The sequence below is a fragment of the Crocuta crocuta genome, unplaced genomic scaffold (genome assembly GCF_008692635.1).
Source record: "Crocuta crocuta isolate KB4526 unplaced genomic scaffold, BGI_CrCroc_1.0 scaffold334, whole genome shotgun sequence".
Lineage (NCBI taxonomy): Eukaryota > Metazoa > Chordata > Mammalia > Carnivora > Hyaenidae > Crocuta > Crocuta crocuta.
The window spans coordinates 2,016,120-2,033,808 of NW_027533260.1; the positions used below are offsets into that span (position 1 = coordinate 2,016,120).

Below are 17,689 nucleotides of genomic sequence, written 5' to 3' on the forward strand. Positions count from 1 at the left end.
GAGAGAGAGAGAGACAGCATGAGCCAGAGAGGGGTAGAGAGGAAGAGGGAGACACAGAATCCAAAGTAGGCTCCAGGCTCTGAGCTGTCAGCAGAGATCTGCACATGGGGCTAGAACCCACGAATGGTGAGATCATAACCTGAGCTGATGTTGGATCCTTAACCTACTGAGCCACCCAGACGTCCTGAGAGAGAATCTTAAGCACACTCCTTGCTCAGCATGGAGCTGGATGCAGGGCTCGATCCCACTGCCCTGGGATCATGACATGAGCTGAAATTAAGTCAGATGCTTGACCAGCTGAGCCACCCAGGCACCCTGGTTTCATGTTTCTTTCTTCCTTTTTTTAATGTTTTATTTATTTTTGAGAGAGAGACAGAGAACGAGTAGGGAAGGGGCAGAGAGAGAGAGAGAGAGACAGAATCTGAAGCAGGCTCTAGGCTCCAAGATGACAGCACAGAGCCCAACATGGGGCTCAAACTCACAAACTGTGAGATCAGGACCTGAGCTGAAGTTGGAAGCTTAACCGACTGAGCCACCCAGGCGCCCCATGCCTGTCTTCATCTTAAAGAAACCGGCATCTGTCACGACTGACCACTCTGTCCTCCACGAAGGTTTCTTCTAGTCCCGACCCACAGCCCGTTCTACATTTTCCCCCATCTCCCTGGCCAGGCTGAGATATGCCGGGCCACCCCAGGGCTCAGCCTTAGGTCACTCCGTGCCCCTTCTACATCTTCCCCGAGGAACTTCCTCTGGCCACGGCGTTAATTACCATCCATCCTGCACTGTCCCATACGGTGGCCCCAGCAGCGTGCGGCTGCTGGACACAGGAAGTGAGGAGAATCCGAGCAGAGACGTGTGTGCGCACAACACACTTATGGGTGGTGATGACGCAAACGATTACAAGGATAATTTTCACGCTGATTCAGGGTCAATGTGAAAATATTTTAGAAGGACTGGGTTAAATTAAAACATTAAAATAAGTTTCACGCGCCTGTTTTTCCTTTGTCTAACGTGGTGACGAGAACCGTGGAGAGGATGTGTGTGGCCCACGTTCCATTTCTCGTGCTCTGCACTCGACTCTCCCACGCTCGCTCTCCAGCCTCGACCCCCTGCGGTCTGGCCGCCCGCGGGACGTCTCTGTCCACATGGCTGGCAGGCACCTCACGTCCCACATGGCCAAGCCCAGCTGGGTTACTGCCTCTCGAGTCCCTGCTCCTCCCCAGTCCATCATCCACACACCCGTTCACCCTCATCCTCTCTCGCCCCCCTCCCCCACGTAACCCGTCCTGTTGAAGTCAGTTCTCCAACGTACCCAGCCACTGGCGGCTCTGACCTGGACAGCAACGGACACCTCCGTGTCTCCCCACTCCCGCTACCNCTAAGCGAAAGTCGGACGCTTAACCAACTAAGCCACCCAGGCGCCCCTCTGCTAATGGTTTCTTGAGCTGCTTGATTCTGAGGATCGGCCTCTTTCATTGGTTCTGGGATATTCTCAGCCGTTACCTGTTCAAACAACACCTTCATCATATTCTCTTCCTTCTCTCTTGCTAGAGCTCTAAATGGCATTGCTAGACCTTCTCTATCTTCTATGACCTTTTTTTTTAGTGTTTGTTTATTTTATTTATTTTTTTAATTTTTATAGTTTATTTATTTTTGAGACAGAGACAGAGCACAAGCAGGGGAGGGGCAGAGAGAGAGGGAGACATAGAATCTGAAACAGGCTCCAGGCTCTGAGCTATCAGCACAGAGCCTGATGCGGGGCTCGAACTCACAAACTGCGAGATCATGACCTGAGCCAAAGTCTGATGCTTAACCGACTGAGCCACCCAGGTGCCCCTAATGTTTGTTTATTTTGAGAGAGAGAGAGAATCCCAAGCAGGCTCCCCACTGTCAGCGCAGAGCCAGATGTAGGGCTTGAACTCCCGAACCCGAGCCGAAATCAAGGGTTGGACGCCTAACCAACTGAGCCACCCAAGTGTCCCATCTTCCGTGACTCTTAACCTCTCTTCTTAAATTTTTCATCTCTTCATTTCTCTGGGCTGCATTCTGGTGAATTTCATCATTTCTGCTGCCTGTTTGCTACATCTACTCTGTCTACCCAGCTGCTAAAGCAGACCACTTAAATAATATTCTCCAAATCTGCTTGCACTTCCATTTTTCGACTGTTTTCTTATTTATTGAAACATACTAAACGTATTTATTTTGCATCATATATGAATATTCCAATTCAACTATTATTTTCAGTTTCCTTTCTGCTGGTTCTCCCTCATGGTGTTACATGGCCTGTGTTTAGTGATTTTCAATTGTGCGTTACTCATGTTAACTTGGAGCTTCACCTGTAGTGAAGGTGGGCTTCTCCAGAAAAGGCTGGTTTGCTTCTGTCAGGCCTGGGCTACTACCAGCTTAAATCATTTTAAAGTTTGGCTTAAGAATCTGTGGACAGCCCAGGTACGGGAAAATCAGGCTGAAAACCAGTGTGTGGGCTGCTCCGAGCCAAGGTTCGAAACAGGTAATTTTGCTGATAGTCCCCGAGGGGATTTATTTCTAGGTCACCCTGACTTTGAAGTGTGGCCTCTGGAGCTTCTCCTCAGACAAACTTTGTATCCTTTTCCCAGAGGCCGCAGGGCCCCAAAACCAGTATCTAGGTTCACCCTCCAAGCAAAACCTGGCTTTGGCACTCTGCTCATTTTTCCAGGGTCGGGCCCCTCTTAGCTTGTGGCCTGTATGCTCATTTTCTCACTAGCTGTGAATACACTGGAGAGTATTTCCTTTCTTCTTTTATCCAACATTGATAGTTGGGTTTCAGCAAGAGCATCAGTCAGGAATCTAGTCCACCACGTTACGAGAAATATACATTGTGTCTTCTCCCAAACCAAGCTGAGGGATCTGTTAAAAGCACAAATCCAGGGGCACCTGGGGGGCTCAGTCGGTTAAGCATCCGACTCTAGGTTTCGGCTCAGGTCATGATCTCCTGGTTTCATGGATTTGAGGCCCGTGTCAGGCTCTGTGCTGCCAGTGTGGAACCTGCTTGGGATTCTCTCTCTCCTTCTTTCTGCCCCTCCCCCACTCACACTGTCCAGTCTCTCTCAAAATAAACTTTAAAAAATAGTAATAAAACTACAAAGACAATCATGTCATGTGCTTACTTAAAACACACCAACTGCCTCCCATTTCAATTAGAATAAAATACAAACTCCCCTCCCTCTCTTGTTCACTGCACCCAGCCGCAGAGACTATCTCTTGGTTCCCTGAATGTATAGAGAGCTCAGGCCTCAGGGCCTTTGCACTTGCTGCTCCTTTTGCTTGGGACATTCTCCAACATTTTAGAGTAACTATCTGCTCGTCATTCCAGTCCAAGTTGCAAGTTACCTCCGTGGAGAGACCCTCCCTGATGAGTTTATTTAAGTAGCTTCCACACACACCCCCACTGTGCCCCCCTCCCCCACTGCCCACTACCCAGTTTTGTTTTCTTCACAGCATTTATCACTATCTGAACTCATCTTACTTTTTATGCATATATTTGCTTTTTGGGTGCCCTCCCTGGATGTGAGCTTCCTGAGGGTGGGCACAAGTCCTCTCTTCTCCCTCCTGCCTCCCCAGACCCACAACAGTGCCAGCACATTGAAGATACTCAAAAAAGATTTGATGAATGACCTGCCGCCACAGGATGATGGCACAGGCCGACCCCAGTGCCCCTCATCTAATACCCTTCCCCCTTCCATGGCCAACTGCTCCTCCATGCCCAGGGCCCAGCCTGATGCCACTTCCTCTGGGAAGCCCTCCCTCATCCCCAAGATGAGGTCAGGCGTCCAGCTAAACGTCCTCCTGGGCTCCTGGGCCCCACAGCATGGTTCCCAGAGGAAGTGCACAGTTCATCCTGCAATAATTCAAAGTTTGTTTCCCACTCTGGACCGTGAATGGCTGGGAGGATGATGACAGTGTCTATTTCTGGTCACGACTATATCCCCCCCGATCAACACACTTTACACAGAGGAGCTGCTCAGTACATGTCTGTTGAATGAATGAATGAATGAATGAAGCAAGCAGCAGAAGTCCTGGAGGGCTGTCACCAACATAGCTTACAGTTACCACCTCTTCTATACTAGACATTAAAGGTCACTTCATCAAACAGACAGCCCACTGGCTTTGTTGGGGAGGCTGCTTCACACCACCGAGTTGGCTTGGTGAGGCTGAACCACGAGAACCAGGGGGCTGCACCAGGGTCTAAGCCCAGCATTACCCCCACGTCCTGGTGAGGACACCTTGGGCAGGTGACACACCTTGCTGACCCTCAAACTTGGCTGGGCCTTGTCCATTCCATCCCAAACCCCACCCCGCCCGGGTCCCCAGTGCCTCACCCGGCCACCAGGATGCGCGGGATGTCAGCAGCAAACGCCTCGCCCATCTCACGGCTGCCCACGTTGGCGATGCAGTGCAGGGCCAGGCACATGAAGGTCGGGTTGCGGCTGGCCAGGTCGTTCTTGATGGCGTTGTTGATGAGCCGGATCAGCTCGGAGTTTGAGTTCACCAGGACCGAGATGAATAGGTAACCCTGGGTGAGGAAGGAGGTGGGGGGCTGAGAACGTTGTGGCTAATTGGTCCTAGACCCCAATCCTCCCACCCTGGGGTCTGTACTTCTAGCTCCCTCCTCCCTCAGACCCAGTAGTCCAGGCCCCCAGCTCCTCCTCCCTCAGACCCAGGAGTCCTGACCCCCAGCCCCTCCTCCCTCAGACCCAGTAGTCCAGGCCCCCAGCCCCTCCTCCCTCAGACCCAGGAGTCCTGACCCCCAGCCCCTCCCCCCCAGACTCACTATTTGCTTCTCCGTGTACTTGTTGGAGCTGAGCAGGTTCACGGCTTCCATGTGACCAAAGTCAATGTCATGCCCAAGTAGGAAGATGAACAGCAGTTTACACACATATTTTTTCTTACTGTAGCCGTCCAAGGCTTTGTCCCCTAGGGCCAGCAGGAGGAAAGGGGAGACAGAATGAGGAAGGATTATGCCTACAACTCCCAAGTATCCCAGCTCCCAGCCCCTTCCTCCCTCAGACCCAGGCCTCCAGGCCTCCAGCTCCCTCCTTTCCCAGCCCTAGGAGTCCAGGCCACCAGCCTACCTTTGAACTTGGAGCGGATATTGGCTAGTTCCTTGTTGATTCTCTTAATCTCGGCCTCCTTGCTCTTACCTGGGGAGGAGAGGGCAGAGCAGGTGACGAGGGTCCCAGAGAGCTGGGCTCCTTATCTTCACTTTTCCTCGGCAAGGCGCCTTCCTGCTGGAAGGGCACACCCTCTCCACCCTGGGGCCTTGGGCCCTGGGGCTGAGGTTAGGCCTGGGTCCCATCTCTAGCTGGGAGCTTCACAGAGGTGAGAATCCTAGCTCAGGCGTCTTTACAAGCCGGAGGAGAAGCCTGGCACACAACTTGGGGTGGTCCCTGACTTGCTTCCTCCTTCCTCCTCTCACTGTGGCCCCTGAACTGTACTCACCCTGGGAGCTCCCATCTCCACCCACAGCCCCGGTTACACCTCCACCACCAGCCCCCAGAACTGGCCTGGCAAGAAACACGTGATGAATGAATGAATGCATGAGTAAACGAACGGAGAGCTCGGCTGCCTTCTAACTGTCCGCAAGGACTCTCCCCACTACCCCATCCCCACGGAGCTCGGCATCTCCTGACGACCTGCTCCACCCGCAGGTTCCCAGTGTCATGAAGGTCCCACTGCCTCCCGGTCACAAGGGCAGACTTGTGGGTGCTGAGCTCGTCCACTCCCTGCCTGGCCCTCCTCACATCCTGTCGGCCCTTGGACCCACTTCCTACATCTCCCGGCTGCCGAGCCCTCCCCACCTCGTCTGCCATATTCCTACTCTTCTGATAAGATCCACGCAAGGGGTGAGTCTAGAGGCTCTCCCTGACCCCACAAGCCAGGTCCTGCGCTCCCTGTGCTCCCCAATGCCCGGGTCTCTCAGCTACCCTCGCCGCCTGCTGCATCCCTCCCCGCGTCCCCACCCCCCCACGTCCCCCAGTCCCACTAGAGCCAGACTTCACCATCTCGTCCAGAGAAAAACTCAGAAGCTTGCATTTCACTCTAGCCGTCGCCTCGTCCCTTCGGCTTGGCCTACAGCACAGCGGGCCCGCCACCACGACCCCCTCAGCCAGACCCAAATCACTGCAGCAGCCTCCTTTCTGGCCTCCCTGCCTCCTGCTGGGGGGACTCCACCCCACGGCGACCAAGCCCCCTGGCCCTGCCTGCCCCGGCCACCCGTCACCACCTTCCTGTGTGTCCCACCCCATGGCCTCCCACAGTCCCTCCTCTCGCAGGGGCTGTGCGCTGTGCCCTCTGCCCAGCCCGTCTCTCCAGTCACCTCCTTGTCTGGCGGGTCTCAGCTCGTCACCTCCTCCAAGAGGCCTGTCCTGACCAGCTCTTTAAAGACAGTGCTTTGGGGCACCTAGGTGGCTCAGTCAGCCAACTCTTGATTTTGGCTCAGGTCATGATCTCACGGTTCCAGAGTCTAAGCCCCGTGGAGGGCTCTGTGCTGACAGTGCGGAGCCTGCTTGGGATTCTCTTTCTTCCTGTCTCTCAAAATAAATACATACATTTGAAAAAACAAAAAACAAAAAAAAACAGCCAATGCCTTACACTTGTTTCCACCATTAAACAAAGTCCCTGGCACATTTCACACCACGTAACTGTTTTATTTATATTTACTGTCTAACCTTGGCTCCCACTTCAGATTCTGAGCATCACAAGGGAGCTTTTGGAACAGTGCCTGGCATACAGCAAGTGCTTAATAAATGTCTGGTCATCCGAAGAGCAGGGGCCCGCTCAGACCCGTGGCTGTGTCATCCACATCCCTCAGCATGTGGCCAGCCTCCCAGGAGGCTCCAGTGTGCAATGAATGAATGAAGGAGCGAATGAATGAACAAGTAAGGGTATGAACTCTCCTTGTCTTTAGAAATCTTGCCTCACATCCTACTCCCAACTTCCAGGGGAGCTCCCACAAGCTTCACTGCAGCTATCGCCTACTCCAGGAAGCCCCCCGATTAGCAGCCCCTGAGCTGCAGTGTCCAATACAGCAAATCCCAGGCAGGCAGCTCTTGAGCACCTGAAATGTGGCCGTTCCAAAGTGAGATGGGGTTTAAGTGGCAAAGACACACTGGACCTGGAAGACTGGGGGGGAGGGAGGGGGCAGGGAGAGTGACTGTAAAATATTTCATTGAAAATTTTAAAATACTGGGGCGCCTGGGTGGCTCAGTCAGTTAAGTGTCCAACTTCAGCTCAGGTCATGATCTCGCAGTTTGTGGGTTCCAGCCCTGCGTCGGGCTCAGTGCTGACAGCTCAGAGCCTGGAGCCTCCTTCCAATTTGTGTCTCCCTCTCTCTCTGCCCCTCCCCCGTTCACACTCTGTTTCTCTCTCTCTCAAAAATAAATAAAACATTTTGGGGCGCCTGGGTGGCTTAGTCGGTTAAGCGTCCGACTTTCGCTTAGGTCATGATCTCGTGGTTCGTGGGTTCGAGCCCAGGGTCGGGCTCTGTGCTGTGCTGACTGCCGGCTCAGAGCCTGGAGCCTGTTTCGGAGTCTGTGACTCCCTCTCTCTCTGACCCTCCCCTGCTCACGCTGTCTCTCTAGCTCTCTCTCTCATAGAAATAAAAAAAATAAAACATTAAAAAAATAATAAAACATTTTAAAAATTAAAAAAAAAATACTGGGGTGCCTGGGTTGCTCAGTCAGTTGAGCGTCTGACTCTGGCTCGGGTCGTGGTCTCGCGGTGTGTGAGCTTGAGTCCTGCTGTCAGTAGAGAGCCCACTCCGGATCCTGTCCCCTTTGCTTTCTGTCCCCACTTCTCAAAAATAAAAAAAAAATTTTTTGCGACAGAGAGAGAATACAAGTGGGGAAGGGAGGAAGGGAGAGAATCCCAAGCNCAGAGCCCACTCCGGATCCTGTCCCCTTTGCTTTCTGCCCCCACTTCTCAAAAATAAAAAAAAAAATTTTTTGCGACAGAGAGAGAATACAAGTGGGGAAGGGAGGAAGGGAGAGAATCCCAAGCAAGATCCACGCTGTGAGCACAGAGCCTGATGCGGGGCTCGAACTCACAAGCCTGTGAGATCATGACCTGAGCCAAAACCAAGAGTCGGTTGCTCAACTGACTGGGCCACCCAGGCGCCCCTCAAAAATAAATCCTTAGGGGGGAAAAAAAAACTCAGGCTAAACATGTTGAAATGACAATATTTGGTGATTCAGATTATGTAAACATATTATTAAAGTTAAGCTTGTCAGTTTCTTTCTCCTTTTACAAAAAAACATGGCTACAGGCAAAGTGGAAACCACATGTGTGGCTCATACCCTGTCAGTGGGACAGTGCTGTTCCAGGGCCGCCTCTGGGCTCGCACACGGCTTGTGTCCCCTCCAGCAGAGCCCACGCTGTGGGTGTCGGGGTCTGCCCCTCTCCCCCCAGACCACAGGAGCCGCCACTTCTGGGTAGCAGCTCCGACTTCCAGGAGGCTACCAAGTGCCGAGCTCAGAAAAGGCAGGAAGACATGACTAAGGGCCTTACGAAGTGCATGTTGGGGCGCTTGGGTGGCTCAGTGGGTTAAATGTCTGATTTCAGCTTAGGTCATGACTGCACGGTTTGTGAGTTCGAGCACCAGGTCAGGTTCTGTGCTGAGCACTTGGAGCCTGGAGCCTGCTTCAAATTGTGTCTCCCTCTCCCTCTCCCTCTCTCTGCCCCTTCCCAGCTCATGCTCTGTCTCTCTCTCTTAAGAATGAACATTAAAAAAGAAAACTTAAGAAGTGCAGAGTGACCCACTCTCTGCCCTCAGGAAGGGGATGGAGGGCCTGGGGATGACAGCGGGACAGGGTCTCTGGGACCCAGGCGAGGAAGGGCCAGTTCTTCAGTGACAAGCCTGAATTGGCCTGTGTGGCCCCAGAGGCCATCTGATCCTTCATGTATTAATTACAAGGTTCCTGAGCCCCACGGCCAGGCCTGAGTGGGGCGGTGACGCTGGGCACCCAGGACCCACGCGGACCTTGCCCTTCGGATTGTCCCCCCGGGGCTCCGGGCCTGACAGGGCACAGGCAATCAGTGAGCCCTGTCTCCACAGCTGAGTGAGATGGCAGCGACGGAGGCCGCCTGGGGCCCTGGGGGGCTGCCACGAGGAGGGGACATTTGAGGAGGGCAGTGAAAGGTGAGCAGGGCTCAGGGGCAGCTCACGGGTGACGAGGGGACAGGTGAGGGTGGCGGCAGGGGAGGGGAGGGCGCCCAGCAAGGGTGCGAGGCAAGCCCTATTCTGTCCCTGAGGGCGGCCACAACCGTTTGAAGTGCTTGCCTTAAAACTGTTCCGTAGGCACCGGAAAACAATCCCGTTTTATAAATGGACCATATATTACAAAGTGCCTACTTAACCTTCATGGCAGACAGACGGACATTTGAACATCCATTGAATTTGCGGCTAGAGAACGCTCTGGGCCTTGTTTAAACCTCTATTAAAACCTTCGAGGGTGCCCAGGTGGCTCAGTGGGCTAAGCATCTGACTCTTGGTTTTGGTCATGATCTCAGGGTTCGTGAGTTTGAGCCCCACATCAGGCTCTGTGCTGACAGCGCCAAGCCTGCTTGGGATCTTCTCTCTCTGCCCCTCCCCAACTGGTGCTGTCTCCTTCTCTCGAAATAAATAAATAAACTTAAGAAAAAAAAAGCTTCGAGAGGCAGGCAAAACTAACCTATGGCATTGGATGATGGAGCCGGGGTCATCCTTGGAGAGGGGTCGGGGCTGGGAGCATTCATGAGGAGGGTGCCAGGGAGCTGAGGATGTCATTTCTGAATCTGGGGGCCCATTCTGCAGCTGTGTTCATCAGGTAAAGTTCCTCAAGCTTGACACGTATAATCTGTGGGCTTTTTTATACATATGCTAGCTCCGTGTATATCCATGTGCATATGTAAATTAATAGATCTGTATATTAAATTACATATACATATATATTTTTTGAGATTATTCATTTACTAAGAGAGACAGACAGACAGAGGATGCACGGGGGAAGGGCAGAGAGAGGGAGAAAGAATCCCAAGCAGCCTCTGTGCTATCAGCACGGAGCCCAACATGGGGCTCGAACTCACGAAACTGTGAGATCATGACCTGAGTCAAAATCAAGAGTCAAACGCTCAACCTACTAAGCCACTCAGACGTCCCTAAATATATTTTTATGGAGAAGTAATCAGCTATGCAAAAGACTGTAGCAAGCAGATAGGGACAACTTAAAAAACATTTACAGAGTATACATATGTGCGTCTGTATTTTTTCTGTAAACAGTCTTTAATTGTCCACAGCTATTTGATACTGTCCCACACAACTGATACACTTTGCTGTAAAAAAAGAATTCGCAGAGAGAAAAAAGCATCAGGTCTCCAGAGAAGGGGCTGTGGCCCTGGAGGGAGGGCATCCCGGCAGAGGGCACAAGACTGCAAAGATCTGGAGGCCAGGAGCAGCCTGGGTGCCCAGAGCGTGGGTGCTGCTGAGGGCAACACATAGGAGACAGGGGCTCACGGCAGCTGTGCCAGCACTGAGCTAACGGAAGGAAGGATTTGCTGGTACTTAGGGCCAGCCAGCCAGCAGCGGGGGGATGAGCTCACCATCACGGGAGGCGTGCAAGTGGGTCTGCGCATTGTAAAGGGATTCCTTACCCTCAAACACTCCCGGGGCCAGCCTTGGGGATGAGTCACACGTGCCCTGCTCTGGGCGAGCTCCTGGGCTGCAAAGGAGGCCAACAGGGCCAAGTGAGTACTTTGACGGGGCAGACGCGACGGGGGCTGGGAGGCTGGGAGCAGACCAGCGGAGGAGTCTTGCAGGTGCACAGCTCCTGGCATTCGAGGATCAAAAAGAGGAAGTGGCGATGGGCCAAGGAGAAATGCAGGGAAACGTGCTCAGGGCGGGAGGCCCAGAGCATGCAAAGGCCCAGAGGCCAGCTCGGTAGGCAGGGCCAGAGCGCCCAGTCTCTCCTGGGTCCTCCGAGGGCGCTGGGGAGCCAGGGGAGGGTGCAAGCCCCGCTTCTGCCTGCAGCCACGGTGGCGAGGGGCGTGTGGGTGGAAAAGAGGCCTTGCTACACGCTGGGGCAGGAACTGATGAGCCAGGACCCGCCCTACCTTGGGGGTCCCGCTGGTTCGGGGAGGTGAGGGAGACTTCCGGTGTGCGCACCTAGCTGCAGCCTCGGGTGGGTCTGTCCCTGCCACCAAAGGCACCCCAACAAACCCCGACTCTAACCTGGAGGGATTTACATGCTTTGATGAAGGGAACAGGCAGGGCCCAGTTCCTGACCAGAGACAAGGTAATCAACGTTCCTCTCGACTAGGCTCCCCGGTGCTGTAGACCCACCAGCCCAGAGTCCTCAAGGAGAGTTCTGGAAGATGATGCATGTTACCTCTGGACGGCTAGAAAATCCAGAACATGCTGACCCTGCGCTGTTCAATGTGGGAGCTACGGGCCACATGAAGGCCACTAGGCACCTGAAATGTGGGTGGTGGTACCGAGAAATTAAATGCTTATTTTCCCTAACTTTAAAATTAAAAACCAATTCTCAGGGCGCCTGGGTGGCTCAGTCGGTTGACTATCCGACTCTTGATTTCGGCTCAGGTCACGAACCCAGGGTTGTGGGATAGAGCCCTGTGTTGGGCTCTGTGCTGGGCAGGGAGCCTGCAGTGAGAGTCTCTCTCCCTCTGCCCCTCCCTCCTGCTCACTTGCGCATGCGTATGCTCTGTGTCTCAAAAAAAGAAAGGGATAGATAAATTTTTTTGATAGATAAAAATTTAAAAAATATCTCAGGGCGCCTGGGTGGCTCAGTCCGTTAAGCACCCAACTCTTGATTTCAGCTGCGGTCATGATATAACGGTTCATGGGTTCAAGCCCCATGGCCACCTCTGCGCTGACAGCACCAAGCCTGCCTGGGATTCTCTCTCTCCCTCTCCCTCTCTCCCTGTCCCTCCCCCACTCTCTCTCTCTCTCAAAATAAATAAACATTTTTAAAAAATTAAAACACCCAAATCTCAATTCAGCTACTGCAACGTATGTTTGGAACAACTCAGGTACTTTGTGAATCTACTTTTTCAACTCTAAGTTGTATGAACTCTTGATACAGAGCAAGTATTTCCAGTGAAACTGCGGCCTAATTGAGAAAGGAACATAAACTGTCTCATGAATGTTTTTGAAAAATATTGATTACACACTCAAACAATATGGCGCACGTTCTGGTAGAAGTTAAAATTAATTTCACTGGTTTTACTTTCTTAATGTGGCTACTGGAAAATGTATGCTTGTATGTGCTGCTCGCTGGGTCAGATGGTGGTTGGCGCTATTAAAGTCATTGCTGCCCCCCCCCGGGGCGGGGGGGAACACCCTCCCTAAACAACACGCCTGTAGACACCATCCCTGAGCCAGCGCCTGCCATGTGAAGGGGGCACACACTGATCGGTCAGCCCTCAGCCCCGGGGACTTGTGGTGGCTTCACTCCTAGGGAGCATCCCCTGGCTTCACAATAGTCTCGACACAGGAAAGGCACTGAAGGCAGATTGCGGACCAAGGGTGCCAGGTGACACACAGGAGTGGGGGAGGCTGGGGCTCAGGCCTCGGACCGTCTGTCTGTCACCAGCATCTGGTGGAAACCCCTAACCCCCAAAGCCCGTTCCTTAAAGCGCAGGCTCCGGGGTAGGGTGGGGGAGCCCCAGGGACACACTGATGTTGGAGAACCACCAAAGTGAGGTCTCTCCGGAGTGGCCAGAGGGATCCTGTTCCTTCTCTGCTCCAAATCCCTCCACGGCTCCCAAACGGCTCAGCCTGAAAGTGAAGTCCTCACTGTCATCGACCAGGCCCTACACATCCACTAGTTCCCTCCGTGCCAGCAGCGGCCTCTTCGTCTTCCTGCCCCTCCTCCTCCTTGAATTCCTCCTATACTTCAAGCACAGTCCTGCCTCAGGGCCTTTGCACAGGCTGTGCCAAGAACTTCCTTCTCCAGATTTATGCAGGCCTACTTCACCCACCCAATTTGATTCTTTGCTCCAATGTCTTCTTTGCAGCAAGAGACTGTCTGACCAGCTTATATAAGACCACCATCCCTAACCCTGTCCCCATAGCCCTTCCCAGCTTGGTTTCCTGCCAACAGCCACTGCTACCTGTCTATACACCTGAATGCTACATATTTGCGTGCCAATCCGTGTTCCTTTAGAATATGAGCGTGAGAATATGAGAATATGGGGCTATATATTCCCACAGGATATGAGAAAGGGGACTTCTGTTCACTGTTATAGTCCCATCACTTAGAGCAGTGGCTGGCACTCAACTGGTGCTTGGTGAAGATTGGTTGGCTCATTCATTCATTCATTCATTCATTGCCTTATTCATCCAACTAGCAAATATCTCCCGCAGGACGCCTGTGGGGAGTCACAGCGGGCACTCACGGGGCGCAGAACTGGGGACCCAGGGAAGGATCAGAGCGGGCCTGTGCTCCAGGGCTGGGGGCGATGTCACAAATGGAATGGGTCACAATTTAGAGTAGGAGGCACCATAACGGAGGTAAGGGCACTGTGACAACCCAGCAGCACCCCCTCTTCCCTCACAAACTCTCCCCCGGCCTAGGGGCAGCTGGGGCCCTAGAGAAAGGGTAGCCCCCGCATGGGCTGGGGGAAGCTCCCGGGCAGATTAAGTGACTGGGAGGCAGATTCCTGCTCAAGACAGCCCGGAAGGAGCCTCAGGCTGGGTCCAGCCCAAACCTTTCCCCTTCTTATCGCAGAATTTGCCCTTCCTTGCCCTCCCTTCTCAAAGCCTGCCTTTCATCTCCTCCGAGAGCCTTCCCATAGAACTCCACTCTGCCCTTCAGATTCCCCAGCAGGATGGCTCAACACGCCTCCCCCTCCTCCACCCGCTCAGCTCCGAGCCCTGGCCCAGCCACATCCTTCAGGCCCCCGGCTCCCTCACTCCTGCTTGAAATGCTCCCCGGTGCTCTCAGGACCGACACCGACTGGGCCTCTGCCCACCTGCCCAATCAGATCCCGTCCCGTCCCTCTGTGCACCAGCCACACACGCCTTAGCTCCGTCTCGCCTGGGCCCCAGGACCTTTGCACTGCTGTCCCTGTGCCTCCCCAGCTCTTCTCTGCCTCCTTTGGCCCGGCTAACTATGCCACATTGTCTGAGCGCCTCAGCCAGAAAGAGCTTTCATCCTCCCAGCACGATGGCTCTCTCTCTCACAGACTTAGGACAGCTGCAGGTTTTTTCCACTTAAAGGAAAAAGAATTAAGATGCAATTCGCACAACCGTAAAGTTGCATCTTTCTAAAGTGGCCAATTCAGGGGTCTCTGGTATACCCACAGTCTTGTGCAACAATCACCAAGATCTATTTCCAGAACGTTTCGTCACCTAGTCTGGACATCTCATACAAATGAAATCATACGTGTGGCCTCCTGTGTCTGGCTTCTTTCACTTAGAGTTAAGTTTTCAAGGGGTGCCTGGGTGGCTCAGTCCTTTAAACGTCCGACTTCTGCTCAGGTCATGATCTTGCGGCTCAGGAGTTTGAGCCCCATGTTGAGCTCTGTGCTGGCAGCTCAGAGCCTAGAAGCCTGCTTTGGATTCTGTGTCTCCCTCTCTCTGCCCCTCATATGCTCACAACCTCTCTCTCAAAAATAAACATTAAAGAAAATAACAAAATAAGGAAGAAAAAAAAAAGAATTTAGAACGGGGTTTCCAAGGCTCATCCATGTTGTAGCGTGCATCATTCTTTTTGACGGCTTAATAATATTCCATCGCGCGGGGTAGCACGTTTTTGTATATCCATGCAGCTGATGGTGGACATCTGGGCTGTTTGTTTCCACTCCTGGGCTACGGTGAAGAGCCCTACTATGAATATGTACGGACAAGGGTCTGTGAGAAAGACTGCTACCATTTCATGTAGTGCCTGTCTCCTTTATGGGGCTGGGAGATTCTCAGGGACACAGGCCAATCTGTCCTAGTCACCACTGTGTCCCCAGCACCCTCGGTAAGGTGTGAAACAAACCAACCAATCACCATTTACTTGATGAGAAGACGAAGGACCGGAGGAATCCCTGACTTTCCAGCCCCGATCCTTCGGGCTCGATTAGCTCCACTGCCCCCGAGGCAGAGTCTCCCCCTTCTGGGGTCCTGCAGTGACACGGGCCTGTTTGCTCTTCCCTTCCTCACCTCCATCATCCAATCCCTTTGCCAATGCTGCAAAAAAGCGTCCCCAAAACCAACCACTTCTCACCCCAGGTCAAGCCAACACCCTCTTTCACCGGGATGCCGGCGGCAGCCCCCTCATTATCTCCCAGCTCCCGCCACCACCTCTTGAGTCTCTTCTCTTCGCAGTGGCAGAGGAATTATTTTAAAACATCAAGCAGCTCGCGTCCTTCCTGCCTCTAAACCTTCCTGTCGCTCTAGCTTCACACAGAGCAAGGCCAAAGTGCCCTCGGAGGCCTGCAAAGCCCTTCGCAATCCCTGGCGGCCCTCATCTCCCGCCCTCTCCCCCTTCAGCTCTTACCTGAACACACACCAAGCATGGAGCCACCCCAGGCCCTTTGAACACACTGTTCCAATGCCTGGACCCCTTTTTCCTCCAAAATCTGCAGGGCTCGTTCCCGCACTTCACCCAAAAGTCTACTCATGTGTCACCTCCAAGCACCGGCTCAATTCCGGTCCCTCCTCACCTCCCCCTCCTCACTTTTCTTCCCGGTACCAGTCCCCCTCTGACCTGGTATCATTTACTGTAGCTCTGTGTTTATTTTCTGTCTCCCTCACGGCATGGGTGCTCCCAAGTCGGGGACCCTTGTTCACTGTTGGAGCCCAGTCCCGGGTACAGTGTTAAAAAGGGGTGATCAAAACTCATCTGCCAAATGAATGAATGAATGAATGAAGGCAAGGTGCCGTTATCAATGGGGCTTGCAGACGAAACTGAGCCTTAGAGAGGTTAAATGAGTCGCCGAGGGTCACATGGCTGGTAGGCATCAGAGGCCACGCACACCTGCTCCCCACGCTGCCCCCCACCTAATCCACAACACCTCCTCCCTCACCTCCTTTTGTAACAACGATTAATGTCTCTGACACCCAACAGCCTCCAGCCCTCTTGTCCACCTACTACGTGCTAGCTCTTTTCATACCTACTAAGTTCTACAGTAATCACAGAGGCCACTCTTCACGTCCACTGAAATGACCAAAACAAGAGCCAAGACCTTTCTGGAATGTGCGAAAGGCCAGGCTCCCATACATTATCACCACAACCTCATCAGGAAGGTGCGATCAGCAGCCCCCGCTGACAGATGAGGAAATCAAGAGGTGAAGTCCCCCATTCAAGGTCACATGGCCTGGAAGTGACAGTGCTCAAACTCAGACCTAGGTCTGGCTGACCCCAGAGCCCGTGCAGATATAGCCTCAGAAGCTCTTGGCAGTTCAGACACCAACACCCACTCCCAGGAGTTGGGAGCTGACTCGGCACCAGGCCTCTCGTCGTCACGACGATCCTTCCTGCTGGTGATCACTGTCCCCATATTGATGTGGTCAGACGGGAGAGGGCTGCAGATTCAGGAGTGCCCTGCTCGCTGACCCTTGACCTCTGGAGAGCCAGGCTTCCCCCAGTGCTTAGCTTTCCAGATCTCCTCCCCGCAAATGCCTAAAGCTCCCTGGCCCATCCTTGAGCTCTGGGCTCTCCCCGTTCCGGCACATCCCCCAAGCCCCCACTTTGTAATGTCCCCCTCTTTCCAGGCTCCAGCCTCCGGTCTCAAGGTCCACCAACACCCTCCACCTGCAGCACCTCTCCTCTGCGTTCCCTGCTCCCTCCTTTCCCCCTAGTAACCCTTCTGACCCCCTCTCCACTGCCCTCCATGTCTCCTAAGCCATCCCCCATCCTGGAGGCCCCCTGTCCCTCACCAGGGTCCCACTATGGTCCCCCACCTTCCCAGCTCTCCTTCCCAACCCTCTGGGACTTTCTATTACTCTCAGACCCTCTCTGTGCACTAGTCAGGAACCTCAGTGACCTACCTAGCCCCTTCCCCTCTATGACACCCCCTCACTCAGGTCCTCAAAGCCCGGCAGCATTATGCTCCCTGGGTTTCACGTCTTCCCGGTCCCCTCTGGCCTTCTCCCACTCTATCGCCGCACAGGGTACCCCCCACTCGTGCACCTCCTTCCTTTTCTATCGACAACAGGAATTTCTCTAACCCCGTGGCTAATAGGTTCCCCAAGCCTTTCTGTCATTCCCAGAGAACACCTCTGGGGTCCCCAGCCCTGGGACCTTACTAGCCCCCTCTCCTTTAAGACCCTCCCGGACGCCTCTAGCCACTCCGCGTCGTCACCTCAAGAGGCACTCTATGACACCCTAAGTCCCTCCATTCCTCCCACCCTAAAGTTCCCCCCGGGGCCTCTCTATTCTCTCCCTCTACGACTGCACAAGCTTTCTAAGCCCGGGCCCCTCTGTAACCCCCGAGTCCCTCAATTCCACGCTCCCCCTCCCTCCAGTGTCCCCCGGCCGCGCTCTCACAGTTCCGGATGTCGGAGATGAACACCGCGAGCCCCCGCATCCCATCGCCCTTGGAGACGGCCGGCATGATGGCGGTGGTGTCGGCTCCGGGCCTGGCCGGGCAGGGCACAGCGCAGCGGGGGCTGGCAGGCGGGGACCGTGAGGAAAGGACCCCAAGCAGCGCCGAGGAGCCTAGCCGG

At 53.8% G+C, this 17,689-nt stretch overlaps 1 protein-coding gene across 3 annotated transcripts in view; it reads right to left on the bottom strand.

Annotated features, from left to right (window-relative positions):
• Positions 1–17,683, bottom strand: part of AP2A1 (adaptor related protein complex 2 subunit alpha 1) — a 31,771-nt gene extending 14,088 nt beyond the window's left edge. For all 3 annotated transcript variants that reach the window (XM_077747530.1, XM_077747529.1, XM_077747528.1), the window contains exons 1-4: positions 17,511–17,683; positions 5,112–5,180; positions 4,811–4,953; positions 4,359–4,552 (exon numbers count right to left, since the gene is read on the bottom strand). In XM_077747530.1, coding sequence (XP_077603656.1) covers positions 4,359–4,552; positions 4,811–4,953; positions 5,112–5,180; positions 17,511–17,577 — 473 coding nt within the window. In that variant the 5' untranslated portion in view covers positions 17,578–17,683. The remainder of the gene's footprint in view (positions 1–4,358; positions 4,553–4,810; positions 4,954–5,111; positions 5,181–17,510) is intronic.
• Positions 17,684–17,689: the final 6 nt, after the last annotated feature.